General features: G+C 37.7%; 1 protein-coding gene across 5 annotated transcripts in view; it reads right to left on the reverse strand.

Annotated features, from left to right (window-relative positions):
• Positions 1 to 4,204: 4,204 nt before the first annotated feature.
• Positions 4,205 to 18,039, reverse strand: part of CEP162 (centrosomal protein 162) — a 41,137-nt gene continuing 27,302 nt past the window's right edge. For all 5 annotated transcript variants that reach the window (XM_032215899.1, XM_032215898.1, XM_032215895.1 and 2 more), the window contains 10 exons: positions 16,304 to 16,409; positions 15,444 to 15,570; positions 14,246 to 14,409; positions 12,634 to 12,738; positions 11,248 to 11,478; positions 9,166 to 9,818; positions 8,181 to 8,322; positions 7,031 to 7,129; positions 6,295 to 6,429; positions 4,205 to 4,608 (listed from right to left, as the gene is read on the reverse strand). In XM_032215899.1, coding sequence (XP_032071790.1) covers positions 4,399 to 4,608; positions 6,295 to 6,429; positions 7,031 to 7,129; positions 8,181 to 8,322; positions 9,166 to 9,818; positions 11,248 to 11,478; positions 12,634 to 12,738; positions 14,246 to 14,409; positions 15,444 to 15,570; positions 16,304 to 16,409 — 1,972 coding nt within the window. In that variant the 3' untranslated portion in view covers positions 4,205 to 4,398. The remainder of the gene's footprint in view (positions 4,609 to 6,294; positions 6,430 to 7,030; positions 7,130 to 8,180; positions 8,323 to 9,165; positions 9,819 to 11,247; positions 11,479 to 12,633; positions 12,739 to 14,245; positions 14,410 to 15,443; positions 15,571 to 16,303; positions 16,410 to 18,039) is intronic.

Consider the following 18,039-nt stretch of genomic DNA (forward strand, 5'->3'; position numbering starts at 1 on the left):
GCAAATCATGACGTCTAAGAGTTTTTTCAATATTTGTTTTCAGCAAACCAAAATGCATGGAAATTAGATGAAAATAATCAAACAGCTTTTTAGTCTCAGACCTGTGAATTATTAACTGCTCCTTCCAGAGCTCTATTGATTAAAATAAGTGGTAGAGACGTACAATGAACTAAAAGCAAGGAAATGGAGGGAAAGAAGACAGGGGGTGATTGGTGATGGTGGGAATGGGAGGGCAGGGTCCTCTGTGGGTGTTTAGTGTCAGGTGTGAAAAACCAGATCAATACATGGAGGCTCAAATGAACAGATTTATTGCCAAATAAATCTTATGAACAGGAAACTTCTCAAAGGTCAGCACGCTTGTGGCTATGTAATGATTTTTAACTGAGGCCTCTTTTAACTCCTCCCCCTGGCTCTACTAGACCTTCTCCCATGGTACAATCTCCTGTGGAAAAAGTATAGCAAGGAACAAACCAACCCCAAATCTTTTCCTAACAACAGAAAACAAAAAATAAGAAAACAAAAGAACATTGAAGTTCTTTGTCAATTTTTCATGTTTTTATTGTATTGTAAGCTGCCAAAATGAATAGCATATTAAATGAAGAAACAAACAAATAAGAGGAATAATTCTCCCCCCCCTCCCCGATCCCCTCCCTTCTCTCAACACCACAAATGGATACTGGACTTCCAGATTAGAATCTTATTTTTGGCTTGTTGACATTCTCTTGGTGCCGGGGTGTCAAACTCCCAGCCTGTGGACCGGATGTGTCATGCACTGGCCACACCCATGTCTAGTTTAGCGAAGGGGAAAAGTTGTGATATATCATGCAACACCACTGTGATGCCGTGACTTTGACACTCCTGCCTTAGTGGGTCTTGCTAACCAAATGCTGGTGGAAAGTATCTCTTTGAATGGAGCTGAAAGGCTGAGTGAAACCCCTTCTGGCTTAAGAGACAATAATGGTAAAATACGGGTGGTCCCCTCACTTCAACAGTACTTTAAAGAACAGTGAATGGCTTATTGTAAGCAATGAACTCCTGAACTGAGCAGGAAGTTGGACTAGATGACCTTGAAGGTCCCTCCCAAATGTATAATTCTATAACTGCTGGTTACTGTTTACTCATGCAGATATAAATCTTCAAAGATCCACCTGTGAAATGTTTTTAGTGCTTGATCTCTGAGTGTTGGAGTTAAAAGAATCCCAAAGGTCCTTTTTAAAGAGACAACTGGACTTTCTTCTTACAAGAAAGTCCAGTTGCCTCTTTAAAAAGCACCTTTGGGATAACCATGACCTGGATGACTGAGAATCTCCATAGACACTGAGCTAAAGAATCAAGATTGGGACCAAGGCAACTGTGGGTAGACAGAAGACCTGGCAGGCATTGCTGCCATACTTCATAATCAGGCAGTGGTAAGTCTGGTTTCATATCCATCTGGCATCAACCCAGTAGACAAGGAGAAAAATGCTACACTGTAGAATTGCCCTAAGGCTACAAACTAGTGGAAGACAATGACACTGCCTTGGAAATATGGTACTTACGTTGATTAAATAACATGCCCGAACTCTGATCAATAATGAAATATGTCACATTTAGTCTGTTAGGAATATAAGTCTAACGGTTGGGTTGGCAATATATAAATCATATAGCAATGCTATGCCCGTTTCTTTAAATCATACTGTAAAATGTGATTGGTTGCTGTTTTCCTCAATTGGCCATAAGAGGGAGCCAGAATGATTGTTAGCTCTCTGTTTCGTTAGATGCTGGGCTGATCTGATCTGAGTGTTTTGGAAGCTGGCTGTTAGAAAGTGCCATGAGCTATTGTAAGTTTTGCAACTGCTAGCAAACTTTTGAGAACTGACCGGATTATATGATACTGGACTATGTTATTTGGATTATCCCTTAACTGAAAGACGTTGATGACTGACTGTCTTATCCGTGTATGACTTGGACTGTTTGATGGACTCCGATACCTCTATTTCCACGAAAGTAAAAGCCTATTTAAACTGCAATGTCTCTGTATGCTGGTTTGTGTGTTCTCCAACACAACTCTCACAACGCTTCGCTGAACGTACTCGCTCTCCCAATGGGGAGCTTACCTAACATAGTCATTACAAAAAAGGAATGTAGCTAGACCAGAAAGATGGTGGTCGCACTTGGCTCTCAACATCAAACAGGTCTGAATGCCAGAACTTGTTGGGAGATTGTAATTCAACACACATTAGAAGGACAAGCGCTTCATTGCAGATTGCTTCACATGTGCTCTTTGATGATGTGTCATCAAGTCATTTTTGATCCCTAGTCACTGCATAGATTTTCTCAAAGACAATCTGTCCCTAATCCATTCTTTCAGGTCCGTTAATGGTATCACCACTGCAGAGGTGGGTTCCTACCAGTTCGCACCTATTTGGTAGAACCGGTTCGTCAAATCTACCGAACCAGTTAGAAGAGGTTCCAAAAATTTTTGAAACCCACCACTGGTCCTTGGATATGATTATTCTACACTATCATGCTCATATTTATAAAACTCAGTGCCTCTGTGAAAGGTAAGGATGACTACTGCGTTTGTGGTGCAATCAGAACATTGCGTGTGTTGAAGTTGTTTTAACGCAAACCAAAGATGCCTTTTAAAAAACAAGTTGACATCATATTCTTATGCATGCCAGTGCTGTGTGTGAGGTAATTTAAGGTGGTTCTGACAAGTGTTGTTGGCATCTTCATATCCGGTCACATGGGCGGCAAGCCACTCCCATCCAGTCACATGGGCGGCAAACCACTCCCACAAAGGAGGCCACACCCACAGAGTAGGTTCAAACAATTTTTGAAACCCACCACTGCACCACTGTAACTGAGCCAACTGACAGAATTTCTTTCAGACATTGGAAGCGCTTGCTGAACTGAACCCCTTGTCACTGAGACAGTTTCTAAATCCTAAAACACCTACCTATTTCTCTTAAGGTTGTGTTGGCTGTTGCCGCTTCTATGCAACAACTGGATGAGTTTCGTTGATCAACACCGTCTGGCCATATTTCAGTCCTAATATAATTTCTTTCTCATTTGATGAGAATGCTGCTTGCGGTTAGCCATACTCAGAATCTTTCCATGAATCTCTTCCCTTCCCTTGTGTTACTCCATCTCTCCCGCCAATGGACCAAGGGGGCAGGAACTGAATTCTTCTTTTCTAAAGAGACAGTGGCCATGTCCTCCCTGAAGGGTTCTCTCTCTCCTCGTCTACCATTGGAGGCAATGGGTTGCTTTTCTCTAAGCGGGAGATCCCAGATTGCGAGATGGGGCAGGGAAAGGGCTTCCTTCTAAAAGAACATGAAGAAACGCCAGGCTCAGCTCTGCTTTCACACTTGAAGAAAAACCACCTGGAAGTAAGAGACTGACAATGCTGTTATTAAAAGTAAAGAGAGAGCTATGAAACATCAGCATAATCAACATGGGAATGAACGGTAAATGGAAAATTGTGTCTCAGGAGAGCAGGTATAAAGAAAGCTGATGTTTTGTTGTTGAAGAACATAGCCAACACAACAGTTTTCAAATATTTTATAAAAGCCAAATAAGATTCTAGAATATTCTATGAATTACTCTTAAGCTGTCTATTTGCTCAGAATGAAATACACAGTTTATTTATATGACATTTTGATAGTAACAATCTTAAAATGGCTTAGCCCTACTCAGTAGACTTTGACTGTAATAATTGTTTCTATCTTGAATGAGCTGTTTTATGTTACATAATTTTACATAGTTGGTCTTTGACTATAAAGGTCTACGGTCATGCAATTAATAAGGGAAGATATTCTATTCTTCCTCCAAATCCACTCAGAATACCACATCAAGTGCTCTAATTGGACAGTAGATTAGGCCACAATCAGCTAAGATATTGGGTATTTAGCAATATTTCATGGGACAAGAATCCAATTAGAGATTATAAAACTGAGTAGGTTTTTTTTTTACTAAATATTTTCACAAATAAAAATGATGCCTCAGAGATTTTACTGCAATTGTTGGAAATAACTATCATTTTTTGCTGACTAAAATAAAAAAAGCAGGACTGGTGAAAAACAACCATTATGTTCTGTCCCTATGGTTACCAGTGCCTCATCATCTCCAACTGCTGTGTCATCCAAGTTTCCCAGAACTCTTGTGAGGTAAAAAAAAAACTGGTAATGTTTACAAAAATCTAATCAAATCTACTAAAATGTTTAGTAAAATACATTTATTTTAAAATGTGAAAAAATTTAAAGGATTAAAAAAATCAGATTTAAATTCCAGATTTAACTCCATTTTTACAGAAGAAATTTGGATCGAGTCACAAACACTAACCAGTAAGCTTTACAGAATTTCAGCTTATTTCTATTTTTATTAGAGCTCTCAGTCTCTGATTAGCTCAGATGTTCAAATTTTCCAATAATTTTCTGGCATATTTGAGCTACTTGGTGTTATAACAACGCCTTGCTTCTGCAACTGCCGTAGGACATCTAACATTGAATCTAGTTCAATGCGGAATTTTTCCAGTTCTTGATTCTTCAACAGAGCAAGTTTCTTCCATTTCTCGGTTTCCCGAAACTGTTCGACTTCTGCACTGTATCGTGTTTGTTGTATTACCTGTACAGCATGAGAACAGTTATTGCAAAACACATGCCCATCAATATCTCCAAGTCTGTTTTATTCTTAGAACATTTACAGCAACAATTACGGCAAAATGTAATAGAAAAAAATTATTGCACTAAGGGATATGCTTCACGGTACCAGTCCACGGGGTTTAAGGTAAACTCTTTTTAAGTGTTTGTTATTCAGATGTTTCTCTGAAAAAAAACCTCCCATGGCTTGTAATAAATTCAGTTCATGAGTACCAATATTGCCCACAAGTATCTTTGCAAAATTAAAAAGATGGGATGGCCCACTGATTCTAGAAGAATGGCGACTTGGCAACGTGAAATGGCCTTGAAAAGTAATTCCGAGACCTAATTCTTCATGTAAAAATTCTATGAAACAGTCTTTGAATTGATTAAAAGCCCTTAATTCTAGACTCTTCATTATGAAGAGAACCTACAAAAATTTGACAGGGGAAAAAGTGTATTGGCAAATTTAAAACAGTTGCCACAAATGACTTGTTTTCTTGCCTTTTAAAAAAATGATAGCTTCAGAACTGAGAAAAGACTACACTAGCAAGGAGAGGGAAGGGAGGCTTTCTTTCCTGGCTTCTGACCTCTCTCTCACCTGGAAAGGCCTTAATTCCCTTGTGTCCAAATCCTTACTCTAGTGTCCTTGGAGGAGGTAGGGGAGGATTAAGAAAACACCTTTTTGAATTCACCCTACTGCAAGGGCAGATGCTGATTCACAGGAGCTTGGCAACACTTTTTTAGTCATTTAATCCTTTTTCAGAATCCAGTGCTGCAGGCTATCTATAACTGAATATTTTTACCTTTGTATTACTGTATTTTTCGGAGTATAAGACGCACCAAGATTTTGAAGAGGCAAATTAAAAGAAAAGTTTTTGCACTCTGCAGACCTCCCAAAAACGGCCTGTTTTTTGGTCAAAAAAAGGGTATGAATAGCCTTGGGGGGGGGACGAGCAAAAAAACACCCGTTTTCCACTCATTTTTGCCCTCCCCAGACCCCAGGAGCATCTGGAAGCTTCCTAAAGGCTATATACGGCCATTTTTGCAAAGGGGGCGGGGTTTTGGGAGGCAAAAATGCTGTATTCAGTGTATAAGATGCACCCAGATTTTCACCCTTTTTTTGAGGGAAAAAGGTGCATTTTATACTCTGAAAAATACAGTAAATCAAAGAACCAGAAGGGACTTGCAGCATCCTTCATCCAAGCTGCGTTTTTAAATAACAATTTGACTACTTCTTACTGTCTGGAAGTAGATTACATAGACACTGAAGAAGTCTGTAATGAAACCAGTCTTCTTTTGCTGCATGGGAGTACTCAAGTGTGATACTGATAACCTCCCATTTTTCCTTGACTTTTCTCCCACAGCTACCCTGAGAGTTTTCCAAACTGTCTAAAGCAAATTTACAGGCTTCATCTTGGGAGATGAAGAATGGAAGAGGGAGCAACACTTTCCCACTACATTGATAGAAGGAATTCTAACTAGTAAGAACAGTTTACTGCATATCGCTGTAAACCCATAATGTTTATAATGATTTTTCAACATACAAATTAATGGCATCTGCATGCTTTCACAACAGATTAGAATCCCAAAGCCAGAAAATATTTACTGTGATTCTGAAAGGCTTATAAACTATTTACGTTTTAAGATTAATAATTCCTTGTTTTCTTACCTGCTGAAGTTCTTGCTCTCTCTGTTCATAACTGGTTTCTAATTGTTTTATTTTTCGTTCCAGATATGAAAAGCGTTTCAACTCCGGAGTCTGAGTCTCTCTAGCTACTTTGAGCTCTTCCAATAACTTTGCCACCTGGAAGGCAATTTATGTAATGATACAGCATTTAATTAAGCTGATTAACCAGTATTAATTCAATTATTTAACCTATACAAACATACATCAACCACATAAAAGCATGATTTTATTTGTGGGAGAATAAAGGATGCAACATTTATAGAGGGTTTTTTTTTTTTTTGGTGTTCCTCTATGTTATCAGCATAATTGGATGTTACTAAACCTATCCTAGATATACACAGGTAGATCTCATTTAAGGATGGCCATTTGGAACCAGCAACTCAATTGTTAAGCATTGTGGTCATACAGTGAGACAATATAACTGTGACATTCTAAAATGGCAGTTGCACTAATCACAGTTGCCACTGTTAGGCATATCTTGCATGATTGTAGCAACTTGCAGTCACGATTGCTATTTGTGACTTCCTGCTGGCTTCCCCATTGACTTTGCTTATTGGAAACTGGCAACAGAAGTCACAAATGCTGAATACGTGACTGTGGCACACTGCAGCGTTGTAACTGAGACCTGACTGCCAAGTGCCTGAATCATGATCCTGTGATCACGCACCAATTCACAAATTGCTGTAGTAATTTTAGAACACGTTAGATTTCAATTTACCTCTTTCTGAAGAATGGCCTCCCTCCTTTGTGAAACCACAAGGGCTCCTTCCTCCTTTTGCAGCTCATGAACCTGCTGCTGAAGATACTTAATAAGGCTCTACAGAAAGGCATAAATAATCTCAATGATCAGATTATTCTAAGTTTTCAACATGACATATTTTAATTTTATCATAAAAATATGGTGGTGTGTAGCCACTTCCACATTAGTAGTAAGAAACTGCATTGATTAGGACTGGAAAGAGTATTGTGTTACCTTAGCTGTTCCACTTAAAAAGCAGGTAACATGCAAAGAATTATTTCAATTCCATATTTTTAATATAATTTTTATTGAAGAAATGTTTAACAAGATTAAAATGAAACAAATATTAGAAAATAAACAAAATAAGAATACTGAATAAAAAAGAAAACAGAAAAGGAAATAGAAAAGGAAAAGAAAGAAAAGATTATAAAGAAATGACTACTAATCTTTTTGATAATAGTTATAAATACGTTTATATATTTTACTTCCTCTAAGGCTACATCATAATTTCTTTTTTTCCCCATAAATTATCCTTTCTAATCCTCAAACCCCAGACAATGCTCAATCTCATATCATTTTTTTTGAAATGGGATGAAGATGATATAGAGACAGAAATTGATAAAATCTATAGAATCAATACACAAATCATAGGTTCATTTTTCTCCTTTCTCAACAAAAAATCCATAAGGGATTTCCAGTCACTGATAAATGTTATTGATATTTCTGTAATCAAACAAATTACTTTTGCCATCTCTGCTAGTTCTGTTAACCTCACAAACCATTCTCCCATTGTGGGTGTTTAAGTCTATTGGTGAAATGCTGCTATAAAACATGAGGTATGCTGTTCTTTCTGACAAAGTGCAAAGAATATCTCTTGGTATATTTCTTACCTTTGCAAATTGGGTAAGCACAAAATTTACACAAACATAGCATTCAGAATAATATAGTACAGAGGTTTCTATGCCAGATCATGGAATGAAAAAATTACTTGCTGTAATGGCAAGTATGTATGAAAGATACAATACGCCGTGAGCTTTCTGCTAATGTTGATGCCTATGTGTGCCTGTTTGTATCTGTAGGGTTGTGATGTGGCATGTGTGTGTGTCTATCTCTCTTCAGCCAATTTTACCTCTTGAGATGAAATCTTGCTGTTCAGTTCTGCTGCTTTGGAAGTAGAATATTCTATTGCTTGCTGGCATAGAATCCTCTCCAGCTCCTTCTGGTGCGATACTTTAAGAGTAGCAATATGACCTTGTAACTCTTCTTTTGCCCTATAAGCACAGTGAAAAAATAACACTCCCTGTTGTACTAGTAGTTTCTGCAGCTGTAAACTCAACCATAATTGTTTTTCACATTGTTCTTTTTTTTACACCACTCTTATACATGAGGAATAGGGGACAGAAATGAGAAAAAGACGTCCGTTTTAGGACCAATCTTAAGAGGGCAGTTTAAATCTTTAGTTCTAATAAAGCAAGCAAAAGATTCATCATCAATGTCATTGGAAAAAGGACCAAGACAGAGCCAAAAAGAAAAAGAAAAAGAAAAAGAAATGAACCATACCATTTCTATCAATCACAATTTAAATAAACAAGCATATTTTACAAAATGAAATAATTTGTGCACTAAACAAAGTTCTTAGGAAATTATGCATAGTATGAAAAAACAATGTACGTATGATTTCTATTCTCATTAAATAGACCCCTTTAAAAGATTCACTCTAATACTAGGTGACCAATACTTGTCTAATTAAAAAAAAAACATTTTAAAAAACCCTGTGTGTTTGACCTAGTGGTCCAAATGACTGCAAGTGCCACGTCTTAACCTCCATAATTTATTTAAGACTAGAATTGTAATTTAGATTGCATTTGTAATTCACATCACTGCATGAAAATTCAACTGATGTCATTGGAAACTTGACTTAAACTGCAAGGGAAAGCTTTGATTTAGTCTCGCCCTGATGAGGAGTGTTCCTTCTAATGGACAGAGACTGCCATTTTTTCTTGGGGTTAGGGTTAGGGTTATTAGGGTTAGCAGTCATTATTACTCCAAGGAATGAGTGGCCCTAAATAATAGTGTAATAGTGTGTTAAAAATTGTAGATAATAAAAATACTACCTTCTCATAAGTTCTTCAGCATTTGCCAAAGCTGCTTGAGATGATATCCTTTCCCCGCTTAGTTCTAGTTTCAACTTTTCCAATTCTTCTTTCAGGTGGGCGTTTTCTTGTTGGACTTCTGAAATGTGAGCATCAGCAAAGACATTGGGCTGGTATATCTTATCTTTGAGATTATCAGGAAAAAAAACGGGATTCCTGGAGACCTTTTTCTCAGGGCTCATGGTGTCTTTTTCCAGCATTCCTTTTTTATCGAGTCTTCTTCCAGAATTTGTACCGGAGAGCATCCTCCTCCTCTCTTTTTGAAGCCTTTCCACAGTTTTGGTGAGGTCTTTTATCTCCCGGTTTTTGGCAATCATCTCCTGATTGAGCCGAACCAACTGGGCCTTTGCACGAGCCTGCTCCACCTGATATTCTAGTGACTGCAGATCTGTGTCGTCATCTCGTGGGTTCTTCTGTCTTTCTAGCTGAGCTACCTGGCTTCGGAGGGAATCGATTTCAGCCTGAAGATTCTGCACAGTCTCCTGGTGGGCTTCATTGACCTGACACAGCTCCCGATCAAAGCTGGATGACTTGTCTTGAAGCTTCTGAGGCTCATTGAGCAGTTTATATGCCAGCAGTTGTTCAAGTTCCTCAATTCTTTTCTCATATTGAAGCTGTAAAGACAGATTGCAGGAAGTAAAGATTCACCTATATTTGGTTTTACTTGCTCTGAATTTCAAAGGAGGGTGAATTCATGGTTCCGTAACCACCCATGACTGTGTTTCCTAAATAATCACCAGGGTGGATCCAGACTGAAATATCCAACTATGGCACTTTGCATACCAACCTAATAAGTGTATTATCTGCCATCTTTCCTAGATGTAAGCCACCAAGCCATATTCCTATAGGAGTACCAGTGCTATGAACAGAGGTTCAATGAAGTATGGCAGAACACATTATTTTCCTACTGCTTTGACAACACTCATTTTAAAAAAGACTCTAACACCAATAACTAAGAGTGAAAATATTTTAAAAATACAGTTTGTTGAGTAGCATAAATAACCCAAATAACAATTACGTGCAAGTGTTTGTACACATCTTTCTAGGAAAGTTAAAAGTCAACTTGTGATGCTAAAGTGACAAAGTAGGGCCACTTACATGCATGATTTAGCTTACATAAATGTAAAATGAAATACAAGTATTGGATTTTGTGAAATTGTACCGGGGAACTTTAAGGAAAATGTGATAATGTGGATCAGTGTGATGGAGAAGAAATTTTGTAGGGATTTTGGAAAGGAATAACCTAGGTATCAACCAGTAATTTCCCAGCATTATCTTCTGGACATGGCCTGATTAAGAGAATTGGAATCATTGGAAAACAAGGCCCAATCCTGCCAGAAGATTCAAAAGCATACTATGATTTATTTGTTTACTGTAATGCTGTCCATCTTTAATTGATTCTGGCTCACAGCATAAAACAACAAAGTAAAAAAAAAGCAACGTAAAAACAAAACCACATCTTGAATCCTATCAGCAACAATGCATGCAAGAAGGAGTTCCAACCAGCTATGTCCAAAGCCTAGGAGAAGAGCCAGATTTAAAAGTCTATCCAAGATGCATCAGAGTATTAGATATACCCAGAAAAGCAACCAGAACCATGGCCCTGCAAGCCAGTTTTCAGCGTAACTCATGGTTACCAAAGTGATCAAACAATTTTAGTACATCTTGCCAGAAAGACCAATTGAAATGGGCCTAGATAATTAGTGCTCAGAGTTCTTAATCAACTTTCTCAGAATATAATGTTTGAGAAAGGTTTATAATTGCCAAGATCTTCTGCATCAAAGGTTTCTGCTGAAGCCCTGGCTCATCTTCACCAGTGTTTTTATAGAAAAGCAATAATCACTCTGTTCTGTTCAGATAAAACGGAAGCAAGTAATGCATTCCTAATTATTTCTACTAGTACAGAGTAGATTGCAATTTGCAATGGTTTCATCCATACTAAGAGGCCTTTCACTTGCAGTCAAATTGGCCAGTTTCATTCTTCTCAGCTGTCAGCTAGTAGATTTTAAAAGAAGCATTTAAAACATTAGCGAAGTAGGTCACCTTTATTTTTTGAAACTGCTGTTCCATGGCACGGAGACTTTTTTTGGCTTCGTCATCTTTACCCTCCAGTTCAGTTTCTAACTTTTTCACTCTTCTTTCAAGAAATTCCACTGTATTATTTTTTGGTGAAGCATCACCGTCTCCCTCAGAAGCTGCTGCAGCAGCAGCGTATATCAAAGCTGGCAAAGAATTAGGATATCTTCTCTTCAGAATCCCTTCCATTTCCTTAACCTTTTAAAAGACACATTAAATTCAATTAAAATAAAAAACCACTTAGGACAGTGGGTCTCAACCTTCCTAATGCCGCGACCCTTTAATACAGTTCCTCATGTTGAGGTGACCCCCAACCATAAGATTATTTTATGTTTTCCGTATTTTTTCAAAAATATGTTTTCCAATGGTCTTAGCGACCCCTGTGAAAGGGTCATTCAACCCCCAAAGGGGTCCTGACCCACAGGTTGAGAACCACTGACTTAGGAGATAAAAAGGTTTAGAGGAAAGGCATTTTAATTTTACATTTTCAGTGATAGAAAAATGTATCTGACAATATTTACACTGAAATATTAAACACACCTAAGGATGTTTGTTTCATAGTTGAACAGTACAAATGATGCAGACGATGCCATTAATAAGCTAAAGGTAGAATCCTAGGAGTATACTGAATAGAACTAGTGGGATTTATAATTGACAGTTTAAGTTATAATTTAGAAGTAACAATTTAACTATAATCAATATTTGACACATGCTTTCTCACAAGCCTCAGTTGTGAAAATGACTTACTTAAATGAGAAGAAAGAGAAAAAAAGAACTCGGGGGCAAAAAAAAAATATTTTGCATGCTAAAAATATCAGAATAATCCTTTTAATAGTTCCATCTAAATTTGGGATAGACAGACATGCATGCCCACAGATCGTTTCCCAAAACATGTATGTTAAAAAACATACATTTCAGGCATCTAGGGAAAGAGCAATGAAAAGACATAGATATATAATTTTTTATAGATTCTCTGCCTCAGAAAGGGACTGAAATATCTGAATTACTGTACATCAGGGCTGTCAAACTTGTGGTGTCACGATGTCGTCATGTGATGTATTTCGACTCCCCCACTTTTGCTAAAACAAGGGTGGTCGTGGTCAGTGCATGACGCAACCAGCCTGTGGGCTGGGAGTTTGACATCCCTGATGTACATGAACTAAACATCCTTCCTTGGACATTATTTTAGTATGAAGATTATTTGGCTTTAATTCCCTATTCCCACTCTGGAAACTTATTTAACAATTTTCTCCCCGGAAAAGAGATTTAAAGCAAACACGGTTAAACCACCATTCTAATTATTAATGAAAGTAGATACTAATATAATACAGGAAAAAGGACTGCACTGCATACCTGCCGTTCAAGATCTTGAATCCGTTTAGCATCTGCTGTCCTATTTTTTAGTCGTGTCCTTTGCTGGGCAGAATGATGTCCAGCTTCACTTCTAAGTTTTTCAACCTGTGCAATACAAATAAAAAGTGCACTAAACAATCCATTCAACATTCCCGTAATACAAAGCATTTTCATTTTTTTTCAATGGAAGACTTTTCTTAACAAAAACAGGAGGACTGGAACCTTGACATTGAATTTTCTCAGTAATAGCTGGAATAGCTTGATGTTAGGTGTGCCTTGCTCTGATGATGTATCAGGAAATAGCAAGTCATCCTCTCTATGATAGCATTGACATTAACGAATAATTTCTCTGTCTTCAATAGATCTTTACTGTTTTTTGTTTTAAAAAACTCTTAGTATTTGACCTTTACAGCAATAATTTTAAAGCCTGATAGTCAACATACAAGTTGCTTTTCATTCTGTCAATTCCATATCAACGTGGGACTCTTTTATCAATTTGACTGAGACTATAGGTTGGATTCTAAGTACAATATCACTAATAAATAATTTCAATGTATGTACTTGTGCAACTAATTTGACTTCTAAAATTCTATTTTTTTATATATTTGGGTTACCAACTAGCTCTATTAGCTAATAATGCTAATAAAAATAAAGGAGATGATATACTTGTCTTGTGTCTCTCTTGTTTTATACATACAAAATATTTAATATTGCATACTGCATTATTTAATTTATATTTAATTTTGCATATTGCAAATTACAATTGGAGGAATAGGAAGGAAGGAAAGAAGGGAGGGGGAGAGGAAGGGAGGGAGGGAGGGAGGGAGAAGTTGATATGAACAATGAACCTGAAATTCTACCTTCCTTTTTATTGAACTTGCGGAAATGTTTCACATGCGAGAGAAATCATCACAAAAATGATAGATGAAAGAACAATTTATTTATAGAAGTTGATCTCACTCATTCACACTTCTGTGTGAATGAATGTTGTAACCTGACATTCTCGAACTATAAAAATTTCAAAATATTTAGGGCACACTGATTATGCAATGGCCATATTACTGGCCAGCCAACCAGTAAAAGAGAGCATTCTAGATGGAGTCAATTTGCATTCCAAGCCTCCAACCATGCATTTTCTGGGCTACTTCTCAAAAGAGAAATCTAAAACTCTAAAATATAGAACAGTTTTATGCCAGGGTATAAATCACACTGTCTCTTAAACTTAAGATCTCAGGATGTCAAGCAGAAATCCAGGCTGATTCCATCACCTAGATCTGGTTAGAAGAGAAACTGCAGCAAAAGTAGCCACCTGTGTTTATATGCTAACAGGCTGGAACAGTGCCACTAAAACTCCAATTGCTTATCTAGGGCCCATCTCTCTCCTCCCCCCCACCCCATTTGTTTTGGCAGATTATATACTTACAATGAGAAGCAAGATGTCACCATTACTGCAGCCCACCAAGAAGTCAGGCAATAGATTTCCCCCTCCCCACTAAATACATGAACTTCAGGCTACATGATACTCTATCTAAGGGGGTAATTAGGAGATCTGGCACTTGATGCCTTTGCTTTGCATTGGTTTAGTTCTAGTGATGCTTGATACTACAATCACCTCTACTTTCAGCTTATCGATTTCTTCTTTTGCTCCCCTGAGGCGAGCTGCATCCTTATCCAAAAGTTCCTGATTTTCTGCATACCACTGGAGTCTTTTTTGTAAGCGATTAATTTCACCTTTGTAGGACTCTTCCATAATTTTCATTTCATACGATTTCTCACCTAGGAGATAAAATGATTCATGCTTAATCCTTTTAGAAGCATCATTGTTATTTAAACTGTGAGCTAATTTTGTATATAAAAACTTACTTACTTACTTATTTCCCACCTTAATTATTTTTACAAATAGCTCAAGGTGGCAAACATATCCAACAACCTTCTTCCCCCTATTTTCCTTACAACAAATTTGTGAGGTGGGCTGGACTGAGAGTAAGTGACTATCTCAAAATCATCCCACTGGCTTTCATGGTTAAGACAGGACTTCCAAATGCAATAGTGATATTATTTGGGTTTCTTTTTTTATAATGAAAAGAAAGCAATAAAGGTGTTTTGCAATGCATGGGACCTTAAAAGAGCACATTTTCCTCTAATCTTTAAAGCAGCTGCATTTCTTGCAAAACTGTTTCTGAGGTGTCATGTAAGCCTTACTAAAGAAGTGGCTGCTTTAATCTTTTGTTCACAACCAGTATCGTGCCCAGGAACAGAATAATAGAGTTGGAAGGAACCTTGGATGTCTTCCAAGGTCCAACCCCCTGCTCAGGCAGGTAACCTTACGCCATTTCAGTTAAGTGGTTGTCCAATCTCTTCTTAAAAACCTCCAATGTGGGAGCACCCACGATTTCTGGAGGCAAGTCACTCCACTGATTAATTTCCATCCATTGCTTCTTGTCCTGGCTTCAGGTGCTTTGGGGAATAGGTTGAGCCTCACTTCTTTGTGGCAGCAACTGATATATTGGAACACTGCTAGCACCTCATCCCTAGTGCTTTTAAATGGAGCATTCTGGCTAGCAAAATGCCTCATATTAAAATGCCAAAGTCATTGCCTCCTCTTGAAGACTCAGTGTGACTGTTGTCTATATATGTGTATATATATATGCCTGGAGGACACTTAAGCTGGAGCTGCACTATTTCTCAAAGGCATCCCTTGCAGAAACACACTGAATATTAAAACAGAGGTAATATTTTCCATTTTTAAGAACACAACAAAACAGCAATCGTATTCACTGGAAAATAGTCTTCTTAAAACAGGATGTTACCTGAGGCCGAAACAATCTGGGCTCTTGCCAAATCTCGCTCTTTCTTCATTTGTGCCAAATCAACTTCAAGGGCTTGTTTATCTTGCTTTAATTGCTTTCTCTCTTCAAGCAAATTGGCTTCTGCAGCCTTCGTTCCCCACCCATCCCAGCGCAGGGATATCAGAGAAAAGAGACAGACAAAACACGTTATTAACCATTGAACTGAGCCTTCTGTACAGTGTAGAATAATGATAGATCTATCCAAAGATCTATGCCACCGACATACGCCATATTCTCTTTATCAAGAAACCGAGTCTGTCCAAGTGCCCAGGTGGAATTACCATTTAACCATTTATTTACAGCTGCCATTCCCACCAATTCAAGGTAATGTAGATCACAGTTTAGTCTTATGGTAGGAAAGCAAACAAAAAATTAATTTGCAATTTCAGTTCATGATTGGGCAAGTCATAGTGGCTCTATTTTGTAAGTGTTACATGGAAAATAAAGTGAATCTCAACAATAAAATCTGTCAAAAATTGCCCAGCTGTTAAGGCCATCAGCAAGAAAAAAACTGATCCCTAGCCATAAACTAAAGTTTTCTTTGGATAAAGAAGGCTCCTGAAATTTGGTGGATTGTTAGATTGCGGACTTGGAATGGAAAAGGGTGATCATCTGGTCACAAAGAAACAGAAAAGTATTGAACAGAAATTTTTCTGTGTTGATCTGTTAAATCAGAGTAGTATATTTAATCAGCCCAATATAGTGTTTATTTAGAAGGTAAAATAGAGATATTACAACATTATTCACATGCCTATATATTGATGGTATGAACCTGTTGGCAATATTTTAAATATTAAAGCAAAAATTGCAAAAAGGCCTACCTTGGCTGCTCGAAGTTCTGAAATCAAGTCTGTGAAATTCTGATTCTCAGATGGTTTATCATTCTGCACTCCAAGTGATAAAACATTATTTTTTTCCAGCTTCTGCCTATTATAAATTTTAAAAAAATTCACTTTTGTACAACTTTATATTTAAGATAGAAAGTATCTCTATTTTGGATATGTCCTGCAAATGAATCTAACTTTTATATGTATATGCATACTCTATTGCTGACTTCTTTGTTTATTGCAAATGACAAGAATATCTGAAGAATAATTTAGATGGTACTCCTTCTGAGCAGAATAAGGTTTTTTTATTTTTATATTGTGATTTCTTGAATAACTTCCTTTTTGAAGCTATTCAATTTGACTAGCAAGATGATGAGATTCAGAACTTTAGATTAGGTGGCTTATTTACAAACTTAATAAGAAATCTGTCCTGACTCAAGCTACCGTATTTTCAGAGTATAAGACGCACCCTTTTTCCTCAAAAAAAAAAAGAGGCTGAAAATCTGGGTGCATCTTATACACTGAATACAGCATTTTTTGCCTCCCGAAGCGCCAACCCCTTCACAAAATGGCCGTGCATACCCTTATAGAGGCTTTCAGAGAGCTCCTGGGGGCTGGAAAGTACAGAAATGAGCAAAAAATGGGCCGTTCCCCCCCCCCCCCCCGCAGCACTCTATAAGCCTCCATAAGGCTATGCAATTTTTCTGACAAAAAACAGGCCCATTTCCACGAAAAATGGGCCATTTTTTGCTCGTTTTTGCCCACCCCCACAGAACACTCTGCAAGCCCCTCCAAGGCAATTCATGCCTTTTTTGGAAAAAATGGGCCCATTTTTGCAAACGTTTTGGGGAGGTTTGCAGAGTGCAAAACCTTTTTTTTTCCCTTTTGGAAAGCTCTTTAACTGATTGATGAGACTTACATTGATCAAGTGCTGTGCCAGCAGAAACAAAGTCTTAGGTGCTGCAGATTGTCAGCGATTTCCTTCTCTACTACATGGATAAATACACCTGGAAATATCTACCTACCTACCCACCTACTCTATCTCCCTTCCTCCCTCCTCTTTTTTTTTCTCTTTCTCTCTCTCCCTCTACTTACCTGCCTACCTACTCTCTTTCTCTCCCTACCTATCTACTGTATTTCTCTCTCCCCCCTCTATCTACCTACGTACCTACCTACTCTCTCTCTCTCCCCCCTACCTATCTACTGTACTTCTCTCTCTCTCTATTTCTCTCTCTCTATCCCTCTACCTACCAACCTACCTACTCTCTATCTCTCCCTACCTATCTATTGTATTTCTCTCTCTCTATCATTTTATCTACCTAACTACTCTCTCTCTCCCTCCCTCCTTCCCTACTGTATTTCTCTCTCTCTCTCCCCTTCTCAATCCCTCTATCTACCTACCAATTTGCCTCTTCAAAACCTTGGTGCGTCTTATACTCCAAAAATACAGTACTTCTCTAAAATCTTTTTTTCCCCTACAAAATCTTTTCAAAAGTATTAAGTTAAAAAAGGGCACATTTATCAATAGAATTCTACCCACTTTGTACAGTTTAGAAATGAGGCAATACTTGGAAGGCAACTCTTATCTAACTACCACCCAATATTAGAATGCCACTTAAAACCATTGATTTTGGTGGGAATGGTTACAACTGATTTGTAAGCTAAAACTCAATTAGACACAGCACAATTATAATCATGTTTATTTAGAAGTCCTACATGTTCAAAAGGAA

Source organism: Thamnophis elegans, chromosome 4 (genome assembly GCF_009769535.1).
Source record: "Thamnophis elegans isolate rThaEle1 chromosome 4, rThaEle1.pri, whole genome shotgun sequence".
Lineage (NCBI taxonomy): Eukaryota > Metazoa > Chordata > Lepidosauria > Squamata > Colubridae > Thamnophis > Thamnophis elegans.